This window comes from Oncorhynchus masou, chromosome 23 (assembly GCF_036934945.1).
Source record: "Oncorhynchus masou masou isolate Uvic2021 chromosome 23, UVic_Omas_1.1, whole genome shotgun sequence".
NCBI classification, from domain to species: Eukaryota; Metazoa; Chordata; class Actinopteri; order Salmoniformes; family Salmonidae; genus Oncorhynchus; species Oncorhynchus masou.
This window is the reverse complement of record NC_088234.1, coordinates 13,218,184-13,244,289: the sequence shown is the minus strand read 5'-3', so window position 1 is coordinate 13,244,289 and position 26,106 is coordinate 13,218,184. Positions and strand designations below refer to the sequence as shown.

The 26,106-nt window shown below is 43.2% G+C and overlaps 2 protein-coding genes across 2 annotated transcripts; one reads left to right on the top strand and one right to left on the bottom strand.

Moving 5' to 3' along the window:
- Positions 1-1,364: 1,364 nt before the first annotated feature.
- On the bottom strand, positions 1,365-23,687 carry LOC135510331 (proline-, glutamic acid- and leucine-rich protein 1-like). The gene is made up of 16 exons (XM_064931172.1): positions 23,528-23,687; positions 23,113-23,283; positions 22,485-22,634; positions 16,048-16,119; positions 14,501-14,717; positions 14,261-14,393; positions 13,879-13,966; positions 13,701-13,789; positions 13,240-13,353; positions 13,002-13,152; positions 12,583-12,742; positions 12,326-12,381; positions 9,236-9,460; positions 4,968-5,807; positions 3,709-4,698; positions 1,365-2,535 (listed from the first exon to the last, which is right to left on the bottom strand). Exons 1-16 carry the CDS (start codon positions 23,669-23,671, stop codon positions 2,437-2,439), a joined length of 3,699 nt encoding a protein of 1,232 aa, XP_064787244.1. The 5' UTR covers positions 23,672-23,687; the 3' UTR covers positions 1,365-2,436.
- Positions 23,688-23,738: 51 nt separating this feature from the next.
- LOC135510330 (mediator of RNA polymerase II transcription subunit 11-like) lies at positions 23,739-26,106 on the top strand. The gene is made up of 3 exons (XM_064931171.1): positions 23,739-24,008; positions 25,012-25,142; positions 25,687-26,106. Exons 1-3 carry the CDS (start codon positions 23,939-23,941, stop codon positions 25,828-25,830), a joined length of 345 nt encoding a protein of 114 aa, XP_064787243.1. The 5' UTR covers positions 23,739-23,938; the 3' UTR covers positions 25,831-26,106.

Genomic DNA, 26,106 nt, shown 5'->3' with positions numbered 1-26,106 from the left:
ATCATCCATTTCAAATGATATGTTAGGAAATGCAATTTGTACAATATGTTACAAATTCCAATGTGTTGTGGCTAATGTTGGTTAGGTGGCCAACGTTAGCGAGGCTTGGCGTTAGGAGTTAGGTTAAATGGTTAGGGGAATTGTTAGTGAACATGATAAGCAGTTGCAAAGTAGCTAAAAAGTAGTAAAGTTGCTAATTAGCTAAAATTATGAGATTCTAATACACAACCTTTGGGTTGCTAGACGTTCGCGTTATACACAAAACCGTCCAACCACCCTACTTTCATTTTGGCCTTAAGTAATCTTTCGTCTTATGTAACCATACCAAATGTAACCTATCATAATAATTAAGAGTATTCCGGACTTAGTTTACTATGTTATATCTAGTCTGAGACCAGGCTGCTATCTAAGATGTGGTCTGAGAATATCTATAGATTGTCTGCCGTGTGTGTTCAGTCCAAGTGGGAGAGATCGGAAGTTCTATCTTGTCATGTGTAGAATCTCCATCCTGTGGATTAGTCATGTCTGTTCTAAACATTCCATCATTCTGAAAAATTCTATAGTGTTCTACAGAACACAGCTGTTCCATTCTACTCCCCTCACACCAAATCTGCAGCCTAAACTCTCTAGAAGCACCCCCCAAATGGTGACGTCATCCCTAGAGTGAGTGTGTGTGTGTGTGTGTCAGACATTCTGACCGTCTCAGTCTGTTACATCTTCCACCAACCTAGTTACATATATGTTCCTAGCACTCGACTGGCCCAAGTCAACAGAGGGATAGAGGAAGCTAGACACACTACACAAAATGGGTGAAGACACAGAAACAACAGTCACACTTCATGAAGAATATAAGACCTTTCGGTCAAGATGCCCCAGGTTATAACCTAGTGTCAACATGGTACTAGATTGTCTACTAGTGAACGTCCTTCCATTGACTTCTTGCCAGTTGCGCTTATCATTGGTTTATCATCGTCAATAGTTCCTCTTCGAGTAATACTGGTCACACAAGACACTTCCGGGACCTTTCAGTCAAGATGCCCCATGGCTACTGATAGTTCTGCTATGAGTAATCTTTACAATGTCTGTCCACAAGAGACTATGAGTTGAGTAATAAAATGATCACAGCTCAGCCTGCATTGCACTAATATACTAGATATTGGACACACCACTCAACACACTTCCAGTTTTTAAAAAGTACAGAGTAGCACAGTGCTATGTAGGCTGAAAAAAACCCTCTAAAAGTGAAACCTAAATGAAGCATTCATACTAACAGTAGGGTGAGTTGTTACAGTAGGTAGGGAGTTAATCAATTCCCAAAGTCAAACTAAAACTTCATCTGAAACATCAAGAGAGACTTTCAGCAGTTGTCTTTGAAGTAAATTTATTTTATAACAAAAAGAATTGATACTGTATATAAGACCTCAAAAACATGAACATGATAGGTGACCAAAACCACACTACTACTAACACTACCACGACTACACTCACTAACTGTAGGGTACCACACAGCAGTACTACCACGACTACACTCACTAACTGTAGGGTACCACACAGCAGTACTACCACGACTACACTCACTAACTGTAGGGTACCACACAGCAGTACTACCACGACTACACTCACTAACTGTAGGGTACCACACAGCAGTACTACCCCCACCATGACTACACTCACTAACTGTAGGGTACCACACAGCAGTACTACCCCCACCACGACTACACTCACTAACTGTAGGGTACCACACAGCAGTACTACACTCACTAACTGTAGGGTACCACACAGCAGTACTACCCCCACCACGACTACACTCACTAACTGTAGGGTACCACACAGCAGTACTACCCCCACCACGACTACACTCACTAACTGTAGGGTACCACACAGCACTACTGAAAAGCTGCAGTCTTCACTGCTGTGTGTTTCAATCATTTGATGTCCAAGACTTTAAGGTTGATGTAAACTAACTGGTGTTTTATTATATATATATATATATATAAAATATGAATTGAATATGGAGTCCAGAGTGTATTACAAATGCTTTCACTTTCCTGGAAGTCGAATCGTCATTTTTATTTTAGGAACATTCCATCTCCAACATCTAAAAAAGTGTGGAAGTCGATTTCCGATGAAATAAACAACAAGTCATACAGAGACTATATGGCAATTTTCAATGTTTTCAACATGGTCTAAGCTGCAGGTTGGTAATGAATAGTAGTGTGAGATGCAAAATGCAGTGGTAACCTTCTCAAAATACACAGGTTTCCCAGAAATTCTGATCAGAGGATTTCATGCTTTATTCCCTCACGATTCTGGGAGTCTTCGCAACCGACATGTCGGGAAAACCTGAGAATTTTGAAACCTTATGTGAGACTATAAGAAGGGGGTAGAAAACAAGTTGTTCTGATGGTTTGGTGACGAAGCCATGGCTGGACATCTTTAAGAGGGGAGGTTGGATGCGGAGGGACCTTTTTCCTCGTCGTCTGGAGGGCAGGCTACAAAATCAGCCAACATGGACGCCATGACTTCTTCATCCAACTGGGTGTGAGAGAGACAGACGAGACAGAGAGAGACAGACAAGACAGAGAGAGACAGACAAGACAGAGAGAGACAGACAAGACAGAGAGAGACAGACAAGACAGAGAGAGACAGACAAGACAGAGAGAGACAGAGAGAGATGAGAGACAGAGAGACAGAGAGAGACAGAGAGACAGAGACAACAGAAACACAGGTTAGATTTACATTATTCTGTGGCTCAGGAACTGGACAACAGTCATTAACTAGCATTTTGTATCTTAAAACAGATACTTGGTATACCGTGAGCTCCAAAACTGGGACAGTGACAGTTGTTGTTTTGTACTCTGGATTTGAAATTATACAATGACTTGAGGTTAAAGTGCTGTCAGCTTTAATTGAGGGCATTTTCATCCATAACGGTTGAACCGTTTAGAAATTACAGCACTTTTTGTAGGGGACATTGTAGGGGACCACCAAGTATTGGGACAAATTCACTTCTGTTTATTAACGTTGTCAAAAGTTTAGTATTTGGTCCAATATTCATAGCATGCAATGATACATCAAGCCTGTAACTCTACAAACTTGTTAGATGCATTTTTTTTTGCTGTTTGTTTTGGTTGTGTTTCAGATTATTTTGTTCACAATATAAATTAAAGGTAAATAATGTATTGTGTCAATTTGGAGTCACTTTTATTGTGAATAGAATAGATTTCTAAACACTTCTACATTAATGTGGATGCTACAATGACTACAGATTGTCCTGAATGAACCGTGAATAACGATGAGTGAGAAAGTTCGATGCACAAATATCATAAGCCCACGACATGCTAACCTGTCACCATTACAAGAACTGGGGGTTGGCATTTTTGGGGGGATATGATATTTGAGCTTCTAACTTTCTCATTCATCATTATTATTCACGATTCATTCAGGATTATCCGTAATCATAGGAGCATCCAATTAACCTCCAATTAGATCTGGCAGTCTGCACTTTAACCTCATAGTCATTATATCATCATTTCAAAGTGCAGGAGTACAGAGACAAAAAAACCATTGACTGTCCCGAGACTTACGGAGCTCACCGTATCTACACACAAACCATGTCCAAGGAAGTCACTCCTGAGAACATGTGTTGTAAAATCAGCTAAAAGGCTTGGAATGTGAAAGGTTAAAGGTCTGAGAAAGAGTTCTTACCTTTTTCTTCTCTGTGCCCTGTCCTGTTCCTTCCTCCTCTCCCTCCCTCTTCCTCTTAATCCCTCTCCCATCCTCTTCTCCATCCTCCTCTCCCTCTTCTCCTCCTTTCTCTCGTTCAGGCTCCTCCCCCTCTGTCTCGCTCGGAGCGGCTGATGGCTTAACTTCCTCTTTAGCAGAGTCCCCGCCCTGTTTTGCTGGTTCTTCTCCCTGATTGGACGGCTGGTCGCTGCCGCCCACCCTCACTTCCTGTGCAGGCTCTGCCTCCTGTTTGTGTTGAGGGGTGGGGCCTTCAGAAGAGGGCGTTGCCTCTGGACGATCAGCTCCCTGCTGCTCACATGACCCCACTTCCTGCCCATGCCCCTCCCCTACCTCCTCCCTCTCTTCCAGAGCTCCGCCCGTCACACAGAGAATCTGAGGCATTGTCGGGTCGTTCATTCCATCAGCGTCATCCTCCTCTCCTTCCCTCTCTTCCTCCAGCACACCGATGCTCTCTACCTCCTGAGCCTTCACCCCTTCTTCCCCGTACACCCTTCTGTTAGTCCCCAGCTCCTCTATACCTCCTTCCATCTCTCCCTCCACACAGAATCCGCCCATCCCTCCATCTTCCGGCACTTCTCTGAGCACCTCTCCTTCCTCCCTCCCCATTCCTCCTCTCCTCCCTTCTCTGTCCAACGGCCTGATCTCTCCCTCTTCTTCCTCCTCATCCTCCTCCTCTTCTTCCTCCTCCCCCTCTTCCTCCTCATAGTCATCAAACTCTTCTCCATAAAACTCTTCTTCTTCATCGGGGAAATCGCTCCCTTCTTCCTCCTCTTCTTCATCCTCCAACCCCTCCTCATCCTCCTCCTCTCCCAGCTCATCCTCATCCTCCATCTCTTCATCCTCCTCCTCTTCCTCATCAGAGCTGTTGATATTAATAACAGAATGATCTTCCTCACTGGCCTGTTGCTGCTGTAGGGCTCTGCTGGGCTGAGCTAGCTGGTTCTGGAGCATCTGTAGACAGAGGTAGAACACTTTAAAAACATCTGTCGGATCATGTTGTGAAACAAGCAATGCATAGTGTAGAGAACCATTGTACCATATATCTTTTAAATAACCCAAAATATAGTATTTTCAGCTATTTAAATCTGGTGTACAAAACCGGACGTAAAAACAAAACTTAAGGGGGGAAACATAGAAATAGTGCACATAGAACAGATCTACCACTTCACAGACTTGCTTTTAATGAGATATCTATAACTCACATTTCTTTGTGATTTTACCTGTATGGGGAGACCCAGTGGTGTGGGCTGACCTGGGACTGGTGACTGGCCCTGAAGCAACATCTGCTGGAGCTGGGCTCCAGGGAGGGAGTCAGCCCCAACTCCTAGCCCCACAGAGGGAGCACCGAGCTGGGTCACGCCGGTGGAGTTGAGGGGGGGAACCAGAGAGGCTAGTGGAGCTGGAGGGAATGAGTTGATGGAGTTAGGAGCGGAGGAGGAGGGGAGGAGAGGGTGAGGGAGGGAGGTGGAGGGGAGGTCATTGGCGAGGGGGAGGGAGATGTCACCGCCTGGGTCGTCCCCTGGACCGGGTACGGGGAGAGTGACCCCACCTGGTACTAAGGAAGACACGGGGAGAGTGGCCACGGTGCTGATGCCATCTTGGTTCTCTAACATCAGCATCCCCCGTGGGAAGATGACAACACTATCGTCTGAGTCGCTCTCAAGTGAAATCTCCACATCCTCCGCTTCCTCTTTGTCGTAACGGATGAAGACGGGTCTCTGGCCCTCTGAGAGCCCCAGCCCTGCCAGCTCGCCCTGATGGGGGGAAAGGAGCAGGTCTCCTGGGGTAGAGCCCTGGCCAGAGAGCCCCGGAGGAACCAGAGACAGGTGGTTGTCCAGGGAACCTAGGAGATTGTGGCCTAGGCCGAGTGAGTGTCGGCCTGGGAAGGGCCCTCCGAGGAGAGTGGGGAGGGTGAGGCTGGAGGCCTGGGAAGGGGTGAGGAGGGAAGTGGCAGGGCTGGGTTTGAGGGTGAGGGGGGGCAGGGGGAGGCAGAGGGATGGGGTGCGGGGGTGGAGAAGGGAGTTGCATATGGTCAGGGCCTCAGTGCAGAAGGAGGACACCTGAGGAGAGGGGCAGAAACAGAGACACAGATGGAGAGTAAGATCAGTAAGCAAGTGCATTCCAAAGGTCACTAATTCCAGTACATTTAACTATGGACAAAAATTTGCCTGAGCAAAATAAACAAAAAGGAGAAAATAACCGTACAGGTGGAAAATACTCCTACGATATATACACACATTTTCCGAGAGTATCTCTAAACATGTCTAACTAGTCAACAGCCTGAGTGTAACACGACACCGCAAAACTCTTGTTGACTCTCCCAAAACATTCCTTATATTCACAGTTAACTTGATTGCCAACAGTTTTCCTTTTTCAAGACAAAACCTGATTGCTGACCTGCAAAACATTTTTTGGGGACTATAACAACAGTGGACGAATTAAACAAATACCAAAAGATAGTTTTTGGGGAGCGTTTTCCTTTAAATATAGTGAATTCGTAAAGTATTCTGACCCCTTCACTATGTTACAGCCTTATTCTACAAATGAATTAAATGAAGAAAAAAATCTCACCAATCTACTACACACAATACCCTATAATGACAAAGTAAAAACAGGTTATGTATTTATTGCAAACAAATTTAAAAAAACTGAAATACCTTATTTACATAAGTATTCAGACCCTTTGCTATGAGACTCGAAATTAAACTCAGGTGCATCCTGTTTTCATTGATCACCATTGAGATGTTTCTACAACTTGATTGGAGTCCACCTGTGGTCAATTAAACTGATTGGACATGATTTGGAAAGGCACACCTGTCTATATACAGTGAGGCAAAAAAGTATTTAGTCAGCCACCAATTGTGCAAGTTCTCCCACTTAAAAAGACGAAAGAGGCCTGTAATTTTCATCATATGTACACTTTAACTATGACAGACAAAATGAGAAAAGAAAATTCCAGAAAATCACAGTATAGGATTTTTAATTTATTTATTTGCAAATTATGGTGGGAAATAAGTATTTGGTCAATAACAAAAGTTTTCCACCATAATTTGCAAATAAATTCATTAAAAATCCTACAATGTGATTTTCTGGATTTTTTTCTCTCATTTTGTCTGTCATAGTTGAAAGTGTACCTATGATGAAAATTACAGGCCTCTCTCATCTTTTTAAGTGGGAGAACTTGCACAAATGGCGGCTGACAATACTTTTTTGCCCCACTGTATGGTCCCACAGTTGACAGCGCATGTCAGAGCAAAAACCAAGCCATGAGGTCGAAGGAATTGTCCAAAGAGCTCCGAGACAGGATTGTGTCGAGGCACAAATCTAGGGAAGTGTACCAAAACATTTCTGCAGCATTGAAGGTCCCCAAGAACACGGTGGCCTCCATCATTCTAAAATGGAAGAAGTTTGGAACCACTAAGACTCTTCCTAGAGCTGGCCATCCGACCAAACTGAGCAATCGTGGTAGAAGGGCCTTGGTCAGGGAGGTGACCAAGAACACAATGGTAACGACCACAGAGCTCTAGAGTTCCTCTGTGCGATGGGAGAACCTTCCAGAAGGACAACCATCTCTGCAGCACTCCACCAATCAGGCCTTTATGGTAGAGTGGCCAGATGGAAGCCACTCCTCAGTAAAAGGCACACGACAGCCCTCTTGGAGGCACCTAAAGGACTGAGAAACAATATTCTCTGGTCTGATGAAACCAAGATTGAACTCTTTGGCCTGAATGCCAAGTGTCATGTCTGGAGGAAACCTGGCACCATCCCTACGGTGAAGCATGGTGGTGGCAGCACCATGCTGTGGGGATGTTTTCCAGTAGCAGGGACTAGGAGACTAGTCAGGATCAATGGAAAGAGGAACGGAGCAAAGTACAGAGAGATCCTTGATGAAAACTCCAAAGAGCTCAGTACCTGACTGAGTTGAATGCTCACCTTCCAACAGGACAATGACCCTAAGCACACAGCCCAGACAACGCATGAGTGGCTTTGGGACAAGTCTCTGCATGTCGAGGCACAGGTTGGATGGGCAGCAACGCTCCCCATCCAACCTGACAGAGCTTGAGAGGATCTGCAGAGAAGAATGGGAGAAATTCCCCAAATACAGGTGTGCCAAGCTTGAAGCATCATACCCAAGAAGACTCAAGGCTGTAATCACTGCCAACGGGTCCTTCAACAAAGTACCGAGTAAAGGGTCTGAATACTTATGTACATGTGATAATAAGAAACTAACACATTGGCATAAAAAAAAAACTAAAAACCTGTTTATGATTTTTCATTATGGGGTATTGCGTGTAGATTGAGGGGAAACAATTGTTTTTAATCCATTTTAGAATAAGGCTGAAACGTAACAGTATGAGGAAAAGGTCAAGGTCAAGGGGTCCACAAACCATCGCCATTGGCTACCAACGTAATTAGAGCAGTAAAAATAAATGTTTCGTCATAACCATGGTATACCACAGCTGTCAGCCAATCAGCATTTAGGGCTACAACCACCAAGTTTATAAATATGGGGCGTGTGTTATACCAGTTAGTGTGTGTGGTGGAGTTGTGTGTGTATATTAGAATGTTTGTATTTCCAGTGTAATTGATGAGGCAGGAGAAATGTTTACTTGGTTGCTTAAACACAGACCAACAAAACAAAACACCAGGATGTCGACAGAGTCGTGTGTGAGAGACATTTAGCCCAGTCCATACCTACCCTTCTACTCACTCTCCCTCCCTCCCTCCATACCTACCCTTCTACTCACTCTCCCTCCCTCCCTCCATACCTACCCTTCTACTCACTCTCCCTCCCTCCATACCTACACTTCTACTCACTCTCCCTCCCTCCATACCTACCCTTCTACTCACTCTCCCTCCCTACCTACCCTTCTACTCACTCTCCCTCCATACCTACCCTTCTACTCTCCCTCCTTCCATACCTACCTACCCTTCTACTCTCCCTCCCTCCATACCTACCCTTCTACTCACTCTCCCTCCCCCCATACCTACCCTTCTACTCACTCTCCCTCCCTCCATACCTACCCACTCTCCCTCCCTCCACACCTCCATACCCTTCTACTCTCTCCCTCCCTCCATACCTACCTACCCTTCTACTCTCCCTCCCTCCATACCTACCTACCCTTCTACTCTCCCTCCCTCCCTCCATACCTACCTACCCTTCTACTCTCACTCCCTTCCTCCCTCCATACATACCAACCCTTCTACTCTCCCTCCCTTCCTCCCTACGCTTCTACTCTCCCTCCCTCCCTCCATACATACCTACCTACCCTTCTACTCCCCCTCCCTCCCTCCATACATACCTACCTACCCTTCTACTCCCCCTCCCTCCATACCTACCTACCCTTCTACTCCCCCTCCCTCCATACCTACCTACCCTTCTACTCCCCCTCCATATCTAAATGCTGCATCCAGTGTGTGTGTGTGTGTGTGTGGGGGGGATGGAGGTCCCTGCCTGTGCAGTACCTGCATGCATATTTCCCCCTACCTTCAGGCTCCGATCCCTGCGTCCGTGACTGAGTATGGACACCGTACAGGTGAGGGGTGGGGGCCATCGAGGTGGGGGCACTAGGACCAGGGCTAGGAGCAGACGGTACAGCTCCCTACGAGGGAGGGCACTACCGTATTGACCACTAACACCCCCAGCCCCACAGTCTCCCCCGTGCTGCTGCTGCAGGCGTACACACAACGGGAGGACGACATCGTGTAGACGCTGGGGGGAGAGAGACAGAGAAGGCATTAACACACACAGTATCATAAACACCATGGGGAAGGTTTATAGAAGAATACAACACACACAGTATCATAAACACTATGGGGAAGGTTTATAGAAGAATACAACACACACAGTATCATAAACACTATGGGGAAGGTTTATAGAAGAATACAACACACACAGTATCATAAACACTATGGGGAAGGTTTATAGAAGAATACAACACACACAGTATCATAAACACTATGGGGAAGGTTTATAGAAGAATACAACACACACAGTATCATAAACACTATGGGGAAGGTTTATAGAAGAATACAACACACACAGTATCATAAACACTATGGGGAAGGTTTATAGAAGAATACAACACACACAGTATCATAAACACTATGGGGAAGGTTTATAGAAGAATACAACACACACAGTATCATAAACACTATGGGGAAGGTTTATAGAAGAATACAACACACACAGTATCATAAACACTATGGGGAAGGTTTATAGAAGAATACAACACACACAGTATCATAAACACCATGGGGAAGGTTTATAGAAGAATACAACACACACAGTATCATAAACACTATGGGGAAGGTTTATAGAAGAATACAACACACACAGTATCATAAACACTATGGGGAAGGTTTATAGAAGAATACAACACACACAGTATCATAAACACTATGGGGAAGGTTTATAGAAGAATACAACACACACAGTATCATAAACACTATGGGGAAGGTTTATAGAAGAATACAACACACACAGTATCATAAACACTATGGGGAAGGTTTATAGAAGAATACAACACACACAGTATCATAAACACTATGGGGAAGGTTTATAGAAGAATACAACACACACAGTATCATAAACACTATGGGGAAGGTTTATAGAAGAATACAACACACACAGTATCATAAACACTATGGGGAAGGTTTATAGAAGAATACAACACACACAGTATCATAAACACTATGGGGAAGGTTTATAGAAGAATACAACACACACAGTATCATAAACACTATGGGGAAGGTTTATAGAAGAATACCACACACACAGTATCATAAACACTATGGGGAAGGTTTATAGAAGAATACAACACACACAGTATCATAAACACTATGGGGAAGGTTTATAGAAGAATACAACACACACAGTATCATAAACACTATGGGGAAGGTTTATAGAAGAATACAACACACACAGTATCATAAACACTATGGGGAAGGTTTATAGAAGAATACCACACACACAGTATCATAAACACTATGGGGAAGGTTTATAGAAGAATACAACACACACAGTATCATAAACACTATGGGGAAGGTTTATAGAAGAATACAACACACACAGTATCATAAACACTATGGGGAAGGTTTATAGAAGAATACAACACACACAGTATCATAAACACTATGGGGAAGGTTTATAGAAGAATACAACACACACAGTATCATAAACACTATGGGGAAGGTTTATAGAATACCACACACAGTATCATAAACACTATGGGGAAGGTTTATAGAATACCACACACAGTATCATAAACACTATGGGGAAGGTTTATAGAATACCACACACAGTATCATAAACACTATGGGGAAGGTTTATAGAATAATACAACACACACAGTATCATAAACACTATGGGGAAGGTTTATAGAAGAATACAACACACACAGTATCATAAACACTATGGGGAAGGTTTATAGAAGAATACAACACACACAGTATCATAAACACTATGGGGAAGGTTTATAGAAGAATACAACACACACAGTATCATAAACACTATGGGGAAGGTTTATAGAAGAATACAACACACACAGTATCATAAACACTATGGGGAAGGTTTATAGAAGAATACAACACACACACAGTATCATAAACACTATGGGGAAGGTTTATAGAAGAATACAACACACACAGTATCATAAACACTATGGGGAAGGTTTATAGAAGAATACAACACACACAGTATCATAAACACCATGGGGAAGGTTTATAGAAGAATACAACACACACAGTATCATAAACACTATGGGGAAGGTTTATAGAAGAATACAACACACACAGTATCATAAACACTATGGGGAAGGTTTATAGAAGAATACAACACACACACAGTATCATAAACACTATGGGGAAGGTTTATAGAAGAATACAACACACACAGTATCATAAACACTATGGGGAAGGTTTATAGAATACCACACACAGTATCATAAACACTATGGGGAAGGTTTATAGAAGAATACAACACACACACAGTATCATAAACACTATGGGGAAGGTTTATAGAAGAATACAACACACACAGTATCATAAACACTATGGGGAAGGTTTATAGAAGAATACAACACACACAGTATCATAAACACTATGGGGAAGGTTTATAGAAGAATACAACACACACAGTATCATAAACACTATGGGGAAGGTTTATAGAAGAATACAACACACACACAGTATCATAAACACTATGGGGAAGGTTTATAGAAGAATACAACACACACAGTATCATAAACACTATGGGGAAGGTTTATAGAAGAATACAACACACACAGTATCATAAACACTATGGGGAAGGTTTATAGAAGAATACAACACACAGTATCATAAACACTATGGGGAAGGTTTATAGAAGAATACAACACACAGTATCATAAACACTATGGGGAAGGTTTATAGAAGAATACAACACACACAGTATCATAAACACTATGGGGAAGGTTTATAGAAGAATACAACACACAGTATCAGAAACACTATGGGGAAGGTTTATAGAATACAACACACACAGTATCATAAACACTATGGGGAAGGATTATAGAAGAATACAACACACAGAACTGACCTTGTGTATGTCTTCCTTCAGCAGAGTTCCACTGGTCAGTATGATCTGTCTCAGTGCTGTAAAGGAGAGAGAGTCAATGGTCCTGTACTCTCACCACAGCACGGCTAGTCAAGATATCATTCACCTGTCTGTAATGCTACAAATATTCACTGGCAACATGACTCAGAAAAATACAATTAAAAGACAACCAAAATCATTTATTTAGTTTACACTTCTCTAAAAATGGAACTGCATGAGATAAACCCCCGCCCCCTCACCTCTGAGTGCAGACACGCATGTGTCCTGATTGGCCAGCGAGTCTCCTTTCCTCTGCAGAGAGGCTCCGCCCCCGTTGCCCATGCCCAATCCAGGCTTCCGGCTTTTAGGGCAGGGCTTGCTGGAAACCAGATCAGCCACTGTCGACTGGCCCGCACGGAGCTGAGGAGGGGTGGAGAGTGGAGAGAGAGAGCGAATGAGGTGGAGGGGAGAGAGAAGTGGAGGGGGAGAGAGAAGAAAGGAGGGGGATAAAAAGAAGGGAGGTTGGCGTTAGACAGACAGTGAGGCATTAGGAGGGTGAGTGAATAATGTTGACCAGAAGCAGTGCACTACATAGGGAATAGGTTTAATTTCAGACAGAGCCATAGTAATGACCATCCTAAGCTTTCGCCATTCCAATAAACCAATCAGATCTTATCACCCTGACAGAGTCCGCTCCCGGCGTGATGTCACCCAGCAGGTGGGCCAGTAGGATCTCGGAGTGGGTGGGGCTTCCCTGCAGCACACCAGCTGAGGCTCCTCCCACCTTGACCCAGAGTTCTAAGGTTCGGTACAGGGACACTCGCACTGCACTATGAGTCAAAGTAGAAACACATAGGAAACCAATTAAAATATTTAAATGTATGTGTGTGCGCGCGCATGTATGCGTTGTAAGTTACCTGAATGCTCGCTGTTGTCCCAGATTGGTTTCAGGTAGAGGGGTCCAGGCAGACAGAGTCTGAGAGAACAGTCTCTGTAACATACTTGAGTACTGCACCAACCCACTGCCTACACTGAGGAACATACAGCAGGGAGTAAGAAGAAATCAATCACTAAGTCCATCAGTCCACAAATGAATAAAACACACCCAATAAAACACTATTATTTTAAAAGCCAGCACTGGGGTAGCCCGAGTACCAGATCTGTATGTGTTGTCATGCCAACTCATTGCTTGACGACAAAATGACAGCAATGGAGTTGGCATGAGCACAACAGATGTGTTCTGCTGCATTACGGAGGTCGTTGCCTAGGCAACCAAAAACACATTTCCTTGTTTTCAGACAGGTTTTTGACTAGATGGGATACAGCTTGTCAGATTTGACCCAGCTAGCATTTGGGTTGCCTTCAGTAGAGTACTTACGCTGTGATGAGAGCATGCAGAACCTTTACAGTATGGTTGTGTATGGAAGGTAACACCAGCAGTCGCACAGACCCATCACCTGTTACATTCTGGAAGGCAAGACACGCAGAGATACACTAGTGGTCATACACCAACTACACGGTCGCTCAGTTCTTGTACATTCTGGAAGTCAACTCACTATGCTCTTGGAGCTAACGGCCAGGGCGCGACAGACCAGGTTGAGAACCTGCTGTACAGGCAAACGCACAGCAGAGGCCGGGTCCACACTGAGAGAAACAAATCACTGTCAAACACTCATCACTTACATAAACAAAATGGTACTTCTTTTTTTTTTTACTTGGAAAAGAGACCTTTTGGTTCAAATAGAAGGGTAGAGAAATAAAGGTAGGAGTGTGTATGTTTGAGTGTGTTAAAACACTATGTGCACCTACCCGAGGGTGTGTTTGAGTGTGTTAAAACACTATGTGCACCTACCAGAGGGTGTGTTTGAGTGTGTTAAAACACTATGTGCACCTACCCGAGGGTGTGTTTGAGTGTGTTAAAACACTATGTGCACCTACCCGAGGGTGTGTTTGAGTGCCAGGCAGACACCTCTGTATCTGTGTTGGAGCTGGAGGAGGACGAGGGGGTCCGTGTCGTCCAGGGGAGGGGAGGGGAGCTCTACACCTGGCCCCTCATATGGCACCATCCCTTCTAGACCACAGAAGAGAGAGAGAAAATCACATCAGATACTCATGACATGGATGGTCTAAGACCACCATGTTGTTCCAAGATTTCAGTTCATAGAAGTGTTATTTTACCGGACTCTGTGCTCTGGTAGAGCTGTGCCAGCATGCCATTGGCCGAGGCCAGCAGGCAGTGAAGCTGATTGGTCCATCCCTCGGCTCTACGCCCGCCTCCCCCTCTCTCCAAGACTCCGCCCAGACAAGGCAGACGACCATAACACTCACACGCCACCTCTTGGACTTCAGGGATGACACTGTCCATTTTGGATAGGAAACAGGCACCCAGCTTGTCCTGTTGAAGACTAATTGTCAGTGAAGAGGAAATTCCACAACAGTGGAAGGGCAGTGAAAGTAGATTTTTAAAAACTTGATCAAATGTGTATTTGTTTTTTTTCGGGGGGTTGGTAAGTGGTAAGTTTATAAAAACATGTAAGCTGCCACTCAAAAATAAGAAAATAAAGGGGTAAGAAATAAAGCTGAATAATAAAGTATGTATAAACAGGAAAATAAAACATAAAAAGAAGTGGGCCTCCATTCCTAAAATGTCTCGAACCATCACTGTCCATGATATCGGTAAGAGTACATATTCCACATTTGGACCAAAAGGCCACCATCCAGATCGCAGGACATTATTGTGTTATTGTTTTTAAATGTTGCACCAAATAGAAATGATGTGGTCAATAATAGGACCAAAGCTTAGTTTACACTGTTTAAGGGAAACATCATTGGAGACCAGTTCTTCCAGGGCCATAGGAGACACCAGACCTCTCTTTATACTCAGCCAGGGGGCAGAAGAGTAATGTCTAAACCAATTTAGGATGGAGAGAAATTCTAGTGCCTGGAAATACAATTTAAAGTTTAGTCCTCCAACGTATTTCCCTCTTTGGGTTCGCTTATGTGTCACATACATTTTAAACCGCATTATGGGATGTTATCCTAACAGCCAGAAGGGGGACTTGGGAAGCATTGAACTACAGAAATTCAGTCTTGGTAATATATTCCTATTCATTTTAACAACCGATATTCGGCTGGTTAAAGCAACCGGGACACAAGTCCATCTACCGAGGTGGAATTTTATTGATTTGAGCGTTGTAGGGATGGAATCTATTCCCAAATACTTCAAAACGGGAAACGATTGAGATTCCATAAGTAGAGATGGAGCCCTCCATCGGGGGATAGTAGGGCAGATTTGGTTAGATGTATTTTATAATTTGAGAGAGAGATGCAAGTATTAATACCAATGCCATTCAGCCCTTAGCCTTCATCAGAGTGGTTTACTACAAAGCAGGATCAATGATTTAGCTGCTAACTTGGATAAACAACCAGAAATAACTACTGATTTTGGGGTTCATTAAGAAAGCTAAACTTGGATATCTGTTTTTTGGTTGTTGATTTAATTAGACCATGCCTGAGATAAGCTTATCTTACAAAAAAGTTATTTCCTAACATTTAAGCAAGTTAGCTGGCTTGATCCTGCTTATTCGTATACCCCTCAGGGTGTCCTCATAAGAACACCAATTGGCAGAGACAGAAATACAACACAGTGTCTCCTAAACAAACAGAACACGAAAAGACAAGCATCTCATTTGTAATCTAATGAATGTGTGATGTGTACTACTCACCCTCAGGGAGCCACAGGCTCTGGGGTAGAAGGTCATACATGCAGTCATCCCCTCCATGGCTGCTAGATGAAACTGGCAGAGACAAAAACAAGTGTTTTCCAACCTGTAACTACAATTAGGAGTGTGGCGGTAATGAACTAACGCCAGCCAGGTTATGGTCACGCTTATTGACCGTTAATTAACATAAACACGTTTAGCATCTCCTGGTCTCCACATACAAGCCACTGATGCACACCTTTGGAACATCTACATTTTTTTTTTTAAGTTTAAAATATATATATATTCTAAAACATCACAAGAAATACGTTATTTATTTTAGTCAGGTCTAAAGAAACATTATGATGTGAAGAAAATGTATTTTAGAAGAACAGAATGTGAGTTGTCCTACTGTATGTTAATCTGGCTATGCTCCATGCCATAGGCTGTAGGCTTGTTCATTTAGCTGACAAGATATGCTGATAAGTCCTGTGGCATTCATTTATATTAAGATGATATTGTTCCCATTCCGGAGCGGGTGGCTATGTTGAGCGTAAACGTGATCATTTGAAACAGGTCCGATACACTAGATTTAGAGTTCCTTGGCAACTTCAGTTGTGACTGATACAAACCTTAGAAAAAACCATATGTGTGCTGCATGATGCGACTATAGACTAGTGACTAAATGAAGAGTGGGAATAAAAAGTTCCTGGTCTCCGGCTGCACAGCTGTTCTCTCATCAAGTGATCATATTTTCACCCATTAGACTATTCTCAATTTAAAAATTGCATCTTTACTAATATGTCAAATTTGTTTCGATTTTAGAATGGCCCATTATCAAATGGGTAAGAAAAGGGCAGGGGGGGAACAATGCATGTAGTGAACAGCAAAATAGTGAATGGAGGCCGCTTTCCCGCAGTTTAATGTGTCACACCGGGTCGTCTACTCTGGTTTTATAGCGAGCAGCCTTAAATACACTGCTCAAAAAATAAAGGGAACACTTAAACAACACAATGTAACTCCAAGTTAATCACACTTCTGTGAAATCAAACTGTCAGCTTAGGAAGCAACACTGACTGACAATACATTTCACATGCTGTTGTGCAAATGGAATAGACAACAGGTGGAAATTATAGGCATTTAGCAAGACACCCCCAATAAAGGAGTGGTTCTGCAGGTGGGGACCACAGACCACTTCTCAGTTCCTATGCTTCCCAGCTGATGTTTTGGTCACTTTTGAATGCTGGCGGTGCTTTCACTCTAGTGGTAGCATGAGACGGAGTCTACAACCCACACAAGTGGCTCAGGTAGTGCAGCTCATCCAGGATGGCACATCAATGCGAGATGTGGCAAGAAGGTTTGCTGTCTGTCAGTGTAGTGCCCAGAGCATGGAGGCGCTACCAGGAGACAGGCCAGTACATCAGGAGACGTGGAGGAGGCCGTAGGAGGGCAACAACCCAGCAGCAGGACCACTACCTCCGCCTTTGTGCAAGGAGGAGCACTGCCAGAGCCCTGCAAAATGACCTCCAGCAGGCCACAAATGTGCAAAGGTCTGCTCAAACGGTCAGAAACAGACCCCATGAGGGTGGTATGAGGGTCTGACGTCCACAGGTGGGGGGGGTTGTGCTTACAGCCCAACACCGTGCAGGACGTTTGGCATTTGCCAGAGAACACCAAGATTGGCAAATTCGCCAATTGCGCTCTTCACAGATGAAAGCAGGTTCACACTGAGCACGTGACAGACGTGACAGTCTGGAGATGCCGTGGAGAACGTTCTGCTGCCTGCAACATCCTCCAGCATGACCGGTTTGGCGGTGGGTCAGTCCTGGTGTGGGGTGGCATTTCTTTGGGGGGCTGCACAGCCCTCCATGTGCTCGCCAGAGGTAGCCTGACTGCCATTGGGTACCGAGACGAGATCCTCAGACCCCTTGTGAGACCATATGCTGGTGCGGTTGGACCTGGGTTCCTCCTACTGCAAGACAATGCTAGACCTCATGTAGCTGGAGTGTGTCAGCAGTTCCTGCAAGAGGAAGGCATTGATGCTATGGACTGGCCTGCCCGTTACCAAGACGTGAATCCAATTGAGCACATCTGGGACATCATGTCTCGCTCCATCCACCAATGCCACGTTGCACCACAGACTGTTGGCGGATGCTTTAGTCCAGGTCTGGGAGGAGATCCCTCAGGAGACCATCCACCACCTCATCAGGAGCATGCCCAGGCGTTGTAGGGAGGTCATACAGGCACGTGGAGGCCACACACACTACTGAGCCTCATTTTGACTTGTTTTAAGGACATTACATCAAAGTTGGATCAGCCTGTAGGGTGGTTTTCCACTTTAATTTTGAGTGCGACTCCAAATCCAGACCTCCATGGGTTGATAAATTTGATTTCCATTGATAATTGTTGTGTGATTTTGTTGTCAGCACATTCAACTTTGTAAAGAAAAAAGTAAATGAGAATATTTCATTCATTCAGATCTAGGATGTGTTATTTTAGTGTTCCCTTTATTTTTTTGAGCAGTGTATATTAGCAGCTGGAATCCTCGTCTTGTTAGTGAAAAACATCTAAACTCTGTTTTCACACGGCATTACATAAAGAAATGTCTAGGCTAAAAAGAAAACATATTTCACGTCACACATCAACTGCTGGGCGACAGGTGATGTTTCACCAAAACTCTATACATCATGGGCTCTGCAACCACACTGCTGTGATTACCCAGTGCTTCATTTGGGAAAGCAGGTGAAATCTGTTCCAGAAACATTGTACGTTTTCACAACTAAACAGATTTAAATAAACTACTGACGGCCCCTCTCTCTGCATCCTCAAGAAAGGAACGAAGGAGAGAGAGGAGAAGGAAATGCATGCGAAAGCTCTAACATGTGGATGGATACTACAGAGATACTAAATAATTTAGAGGAAAAACAAAAAGAACTTGAGGAACTTATTCAAGAACGATCTAATGTAAACTATTAAAAAAATAAAACAAACTGGATGGAATATGGAGAAATAAATGCACTAAAGTCTTCCTGAATCTCCAATACAGGAACGCTAACAAAAATAATTTGCAGAAACTTCAGTAACGAGTTATTATATTTTAAAAGAGGAAGCCAATTATTTTAGGCAGATGTTCTCTTTTCCGCCTCATCCTTTCCCACTGAATGAAGATTATGGTAAGGAATTCTTTCCAAATAATATTTTAAAAAATGGAAAATTAACAAATGTACAGAAACAGTGTGAATGCCAAATTATAGAGGAAGAACTTCTTGAGGCTATAAAATCCTTTCAGTCTGGAAAAACCCCAGGGCTTGAAGGCATACCAATAGAGGTATATCAAGCATTTTTTGATATACTAAAAGCTCCATTGTTAGATTGTTTAACTACTCCTATAGAAATATAGAAATGGTAGTCTGTCAGGTACTCAGCAGGAAGGTCTGATTTCATCTATTATTAAAACAAGACCCAGATGGCAAATATAAAGACCCCGTCTATCTAAAAAACTGGAGGCCCCTTACACTTCAATGGTGTGATGCAAAAATACTAGCAAAATGCATAGCACTCAGAATTAAAAAGGGTTTTACCAGGTATTGTTCATCCTGATCAGACAGGTTTTTTACATGGACGATACATTGGAGATATTATTTGACAACTACTGGAAATAATAGAACATCATGAAACATATAAGAAGCCAGGACTGGTATTTATAGCGGATTTTGAAAAGGCATTTGATAAAGTAAGACAGTATTTTATTTAAAAATGCCTGGATTTTTTCAATTTCGGTAATTCTCTTATAAAATGGTTAAGAAATAATGTATAGCAACCCCAGATGTAAAATAGTAAATAACGGCTACTTGTCAGAGAGTTTTGAATTGTCAAGAGGAGTTAAACAAGGGTGTCCCCTGTCACCACATCTATTCGTTATGGCCATCAAAATGCTAGCTATTAAAATCAGATAACAACATTAGAGGATTAAAAATCCAAGGCTTAAAAACAAAGGTGTCCATGTATGCCGATAACTCAAGTTTTATATTAAGTCCGCAAGCTGCAATGTCTCATTGAAGATCTAGATAACTTTTCTGTACTTTCTGGACTAAAATCTAATTGTGATAAGTGTACAATACTACATATTGGATCCTTAAAAAAATACAACATTTAAATTACCCTGCAGTTTACCTATAAAAACGGGCTGATGGAGAAGTAGACATACTCGGTATTCATATCACAAAATATATAATAAACTCTCCACAATGAATTTCAATAGAAAACTTGTAAAATAGACAAAATCCTGCCACCATGGAGAGGTAAATACCCGTCTATTGATGGAAAAATTGCCCTGATTAACTCCTTAGTCATATCTCAGTTTACTCACTTACTTATGGCGCTGCCTATTCCTGATAAAATCCTGCCTATTCATTTTTCAAATCATATCAGCAACAAATATTTTGCTTTATCTGGGACGCTAAACCAGACAAAATAAAACATGCCTATCTATATAATAAATATGAATTGGGTGGGTTGAGATTATTAAATATAAAAGCACTTAACCTCTAAAAGCTTCACTTATTCAAAAGTTTTATTTGAACCCTAAATGGTTCTCAAGTAGATTATTAAGAAAAGCTCATCCATTGTTTAGAAATGGCCTTTTTGCCTTTGTGCAGATTGCCATGTCTCATTTTCAATTAATTGAAAATTATACTTTGAAAAAAGTCCCTCTTTTTTTCAAACAAGCAGAGCTGAATACGAGGAGATGGGTGGCAGCGGGAGGAGGAACTGGTCTGTCTGTATACCATTTTCATTTGAGGACCAGGATGTTGACAACTGTGCCAAACAGACTGCAAAATAGTTGGGAAGAGATTTTTGAGGTACCGATTCCATGGTACATAAATATATAAAACAACGCAAGATTCAAGACTCTGTGCTTTTCAGCTAAAATTATTATATAGAATCCTTGCCACCAACAAAATGTTGAATATTTGGGGCATATAAATCGTCGAAGCTCTGCAGATCTTGTTGTGAGGATACAGAATCAATAGACCATCTATTTTGGTATTTCCCTCAGGTAGCCTGTTTCTGGTCCCAGGTTCAGGAATGGCTGAAAATGCATAGCATTGATCTAAAATTGGCCCTAGAAATAGGAGATCTGGAGAGACCGGGTCAGTCAATTACTAATATACTAATACTCTTAGCAAAAGTATTTATCTTCAACTCGCAATCTGTGGATTCTATTCGATGAGATAGATTGACATTGTACATTAAACATCACAGTATAGTTGAAAGATGTGTTGGCCAGCAAAGTGGGTGGCCAGCAGAGATAGATGGGATGGGCTGAGGGAAGCTGAGGGTTGGTATGTGGAATTGGAGACAAGTGGGAGTGGAGTTGCTGTGTGAGAAATAGAATGATGGTCAAAGATAAAAGTAAATCAAAAATGTTTTAAAAAGTCTAATAAATCATAGTAAAAAGTACATTTGAATGACACTAAGTGGCAGTGTTTTTACAACTAATGTCGGTTTGCCTGAGGCTAATGCCATTCAGGTGTTTGTACACATGCATATACACACACTCATTCAAATAAACACATACAAGAACACACACATTTATAAAAAAAATAAAAATATATTTTAACTAGGCAAGTCAGTTAAGACCACATTCTAATTTTCAATGACGGCCTAGGAACGGTGGGTTAACTGCCTTGTTCAGGGGCAGAACAACAGATTTTTAACTTGTCAGCTCGGGGATTCAATCTTGCAACGTTCCGGTTACTAGTCCAACGCTCTAACCACCTGCCTTACATTGCACTCCACGGGACTGCGTGGCAGGCTGACTACCTGTTACGCGAGTGCTGCAAGAAGCCACGGTGAGGTGCTAGCTAGCATTAAACTTATCTTATAAAAAACAATAACAATCACTAGTTAACTACACATGGTTGATGATATTACTAGTTGGCGTTGGCGTTTTTTGGTCCTCCAATAATCGGTATCGGCGTTTAGAAATCGTAAACGGTCGACCTCTACTACCAACACATGTCCAGAGTGCATAAGAGGAGATTACCGTGACTCAACGGTCGACCTCTACTACCAACACATGTCCAGAGTGCATAAGAGGAGATTACCGTGACTCAACGGTCACCTGGAATTTGACTGTGGTCATGACTGACGGTGTGGCGGAAATACGGTCACTGCAACAGTCCTACCAACAATCTGAAACATTCTACAAACATTCTACAACAAAATCTTGCAGATTTTGCCACCATCCCAATTTACTTCAAACGGTATCCTTCAGCCTACGCAATTACAGCGCTTGAAGTGGAATTAAATAGGTGCAGGTACTCATTTTGAGTGTTGGTACTCATATTTTACAGCCAATATTCCATAAGAACTGCTGGTACTGGAGCTGTTGAAAATTAGGAGGTGCCAGAACTCAGTACCAATGTGTACTGGCCCAATTTAAGCGTTAGTCTTACCTCAGACTTGAGGCCTAGCAGGGAGGTGAGGATCCCCAGGATAGAGTTGAGGCCCACCTCCCTGGCCAGCTCAGGTAGCTGGGAGGAGTACTGGAGCAGGTCCTGGAGAACACCCACCGCTAGCTGGATGGATGGGAGAGGGGCCTGGGACTGAGAGAGAGACTAAATGTTTTAAGTGTGAAAAGGAATACATTTAGCTCTCGAGTTGAAGACCATAGCAAAACGTTTTGCTACAGTCTGCGACTAATCGATACACCCCAGCTCTTTCTGACGTCCCCATGATTTCAGATGAGAAAGAGGTATTTTATTTCTTTGTGTTGTGCAGGTTTGATTTGTCTCATTGTGAATGTTTTGGACCGATGAAGTTACTAGTTACAAGACCTGCATTTCTTAATTGAGGGGTGTACTTATTACACCGATTCTGTTGCAAAACATTTAGAGTTTTAAATTGGACATATTCAGGTTGGTCCTCATTTTATTATGTTTGTGCTGTTTGCATCCATTTGGTTCTGAAACAATAAACAATTACCTTTGCAAGAAATAATGAATACACCCCAGATGTTTGCCATAGGTGTGTGTTTATGGTGAAAGTCTACAGGTGTTTCCAGTCCATACATGTGTATCTTACCTGTATGACCTGCTGTAGGGACCTTAGCCAAGACAGACAGTGTTGCTGGAACACATCGCTAGAACTATCCTTGACCAACACTGACAGCAGACACAGGCCCTCAAACCTGGTTTTGCTGTTTCCGAGTTTGGCATTGCTGAGTCCCACGAGACCACCAACTGCTGCCGAACTCTGGGGGTTAGAAGCGGAGCGAGAAGTAAGAGACAGGAACCAGGCGATCGACCCTACTATACACACTTCGGAAGCAAAACTTCAATATAGTTAGCTATGTAGCAAGCTATATAGCTATGACACAACAGTAAACGGGAAAACAAAGACTAGCACGAGTCCATTGCATTGGAACAGATGCTACGGACTGGCGCCGATGGGATGCTGCCATCCGTGGCTACTTCCAATAATAGCTGGCTAATTTTACCTGAGTCGAAACCACTCCATGCTCCCGGTAATTTGCTAAAAGTGCAGGTAAATATTCGGGCCGCTGCTCTTTCAGAACAGACAACAGACCCTCGGTTAACCGCATATTGGCGGGGCCATGCATCCAAGCCGCTGTTGCAGCCATCTTGCCACTTCGCCACGCTACAACGTCATCATTGTACGACGGAAATATTTACGCACCTAATGTGTTGACGTTATTTCTATGCGCCCTTTCTCAGAAGGGCTTTTGATGATGTTCGCTTTCTTTAGTGTGTGGGTTTGACACGAATGAGTTTGGCAGCATTTTGGATTAATGCATTGAGTTAACAAACTGTTAGCTACGATATTGTGCCGTAGCCGTTTCTGTGAAGATTCGTTTCTCTGATTGTATTACTCCCAGTGAGTGAAAGTGATGGCGAATGACCGACTGAGAGCTTTGGAGGAGGTTGAGAATCAAATTGCAACGATTCTGCAGTGCGCCGGTTAGTAGCTACCGTTACTTAGTGTATAACGTTATCCCTGCCGGCAGCAACAACTGTTCAACTACTCTGTAATAAGAAACACGTACCTAGCTAGCTATATATTCCACCTGGGCACAGACGTCAGTTCAACGTCTGGTTTTGATTTACATCTGGTACACCTGGTTGAGTGAAATCAACAAAACATTTCACAGTGTAATTGGATTTACGTTAAAAGTTTAAAACAATACGAAATTACCTTAAGTTCATGACTTTGCAAATCTAATTCGTCTTCTTCGTTGATTCTACATCATCACATGGATTTGTTTATGACTTGGAAACGACGTTTATTTAACTAGTTTTTGCCCAGTGGGTTAGCTCTGATCCATAGTGCCCAGTGGGTTAGCTCTGATCCATAGTGCCCAGTGGGTTAGCTCTGATCCACAGTGCCCAGTGGGTTAGCTCTGATCCACAGTGCCCAGTGGGTTAGCTCTGATCCATAGTGCCCAGTGGGTTAGCTCTGATCCATAGTGCCCAGTGGGTTAGCTCTGATCCATAGTGCCCAGTGGGTTAGCTCTGATCCACAGTGCCCAGTGGGTTAGCTCTGATCCATAGTGCCCAGTGGGTTAGCTCTGATCCACAGTGCCCAGTGGGTTAGCTCTGATCCATAGTGCCCAGTGGGTTAGCTCTGATCCACAGTGCCCAGTGTGTTAGCTCTGATCCACAGTGCGGCTTGCTGGACCAGAGCTAGCTGTACCTGTGTCATGTTCCGTATAACTAGTTAGCTGTAGGTAGCCACACATTTATTCTATTAGAAATAGAGCTCTCGAAGGAATAGGCATTCATTTTCGCTCGATTATCTCTATATCTGTAGACTAGACTACTCTTTGATAATGTTGATTTCTGTGCTCATATTCTGACTCCTGCAGGTAACATTGCCTGGAGATGTTAAAGACAAGCACAATGTCAGTATCTGTACGTAAATACATATATGCCTAATACTGTTTACTGTGTTAATCTTCTCTAGGTAACATCGTGTTGGAGCTGTCTAAAGACAAGCACAATGCCAGTTTCCTGGACAGACAGCTTAGTCAGTTTACTGGCTCGGTCAGCAGAGTGGAGACTGAACTCAGCTCACAGATCAAATACCTCACACAGGTAGGACAAAGAAGAGACAGACACACAGACTGACACAAACATGCGTGGCCTTGCACACAGACACACACATGGTGTGCCACACCGGGAACTGAAACATAGAAATGTAACTTGCCAGTGTAGATATGACTCCAATTATGTGACTATACTATAGCCTATTGGCTTTTCTAAGTACAATAGTAGCATAGATTATTTCTGCATCAAAGTTATGCATATTTCATATTCATCTAGTAGTGTAGCATTCTGCGAGTCAGAACGGCCCACATTCACCTGGTAGTGTAGCATTCTGCTAGTCAGAACGGCCCACATTCACCTGGTAGTGTAGCATTCTGCTAGTCAGAACGGCCCACATTCACCTGGTAGTGTAGCATTCTGCTAGTCAGAACGGCCCACATTCACCTGGTAGTGTAGCATTCTGCTAGTCAGAACGGCCCACATTCACCTGGTAGTGTAGCATTCTGCTAGTCAGAACGGCCCACATTCACCTAACTGAACACTTACATTTCTCCCTTTCACACACTGCCTTCTCTCTCTCTCTCCCCTGCAGGTTGCCACAGGCCAGCCCCACGAAGGCTCCACATACTCAGCTAGGAAGGACTGTCAGATGGCCCTGAACAGAGCAGAGTACGCCAGGGTCAAACTGGGAGAGCTGGGACGCACCTGCGAAGTCATGCTGGATCCACAACCCTGAGAGAAAACAGTCACACCAGAACGATTGGTCGGGAGACGCAGTAGGTGGACATTTCCATGACTTGTTGTCACCGTGGTGTGTTAGCACCACCTGCCGCAGAGAGATGGGGTCTGAAATACTTTTGTTTTTCATTTTTATATGATATTAGTCAGAAAATGTATCTGGCTATGTTTTGTAATAAAGTTAGTGTTTCATTACATTTCCCTATTTGTTTGATACATTCCTTCATATTGTATACACACAGTACACACTAACAAATAAACACACTGAAACCTG

What these genes read in the sequence shown, in the direction of transcription:
- LOC135510331 (XM_064931172.1), bottom strand. Translation starts at nt 23,671, where the DNA reads ATGGCTGCAACAGCGGCTTGGATGCATGGCCCCGCCAATATGCGGTTA. An exon ending in CCCTACAGCAGGTCATACAG is followed by an intron (nt 22,635 to 23,112) that starts GTAAGATACACA and finishes TCTCTCTCTCAG; the next exon opens with TCCCAGGCCCCTCTCCCATC. An exon ending in GAGCCTGTGGCTCCCTGAGG is followed by an intron (nt 14,718 to 16,047) that starts GTGAGTAGTACA and finishes AGTCTTCAACAG; the next exon opens with GACAAGCTGGGTGCCTGTTT.
- LOC135510330 (XM_064931171.1), top strand. Translation starts at nt 23,939, where the DNA reads ATGGCGAATGACCGACTGAGAGCTTTGGAGGAGGTTGAGAATCAAATT. An exon ending in AACGATTCTGCAGTGCGCCG is followed by an intron (nt 24,009 to 25,011) that starts GTTAGTAGCTAC and finishes AATCTTCTCTAG; the next exon opens with GTAACATCGTGTTGGAGCTG. An exon ending in AGATCAAATACCTCACACAG is followed by an intron (nt 25,143 to 25,686) that starts GTAGGACAAAGA and finishes TCTCCCCTGCAG; the next exon opens with GTTGCCACAGGCCAGCCCCA.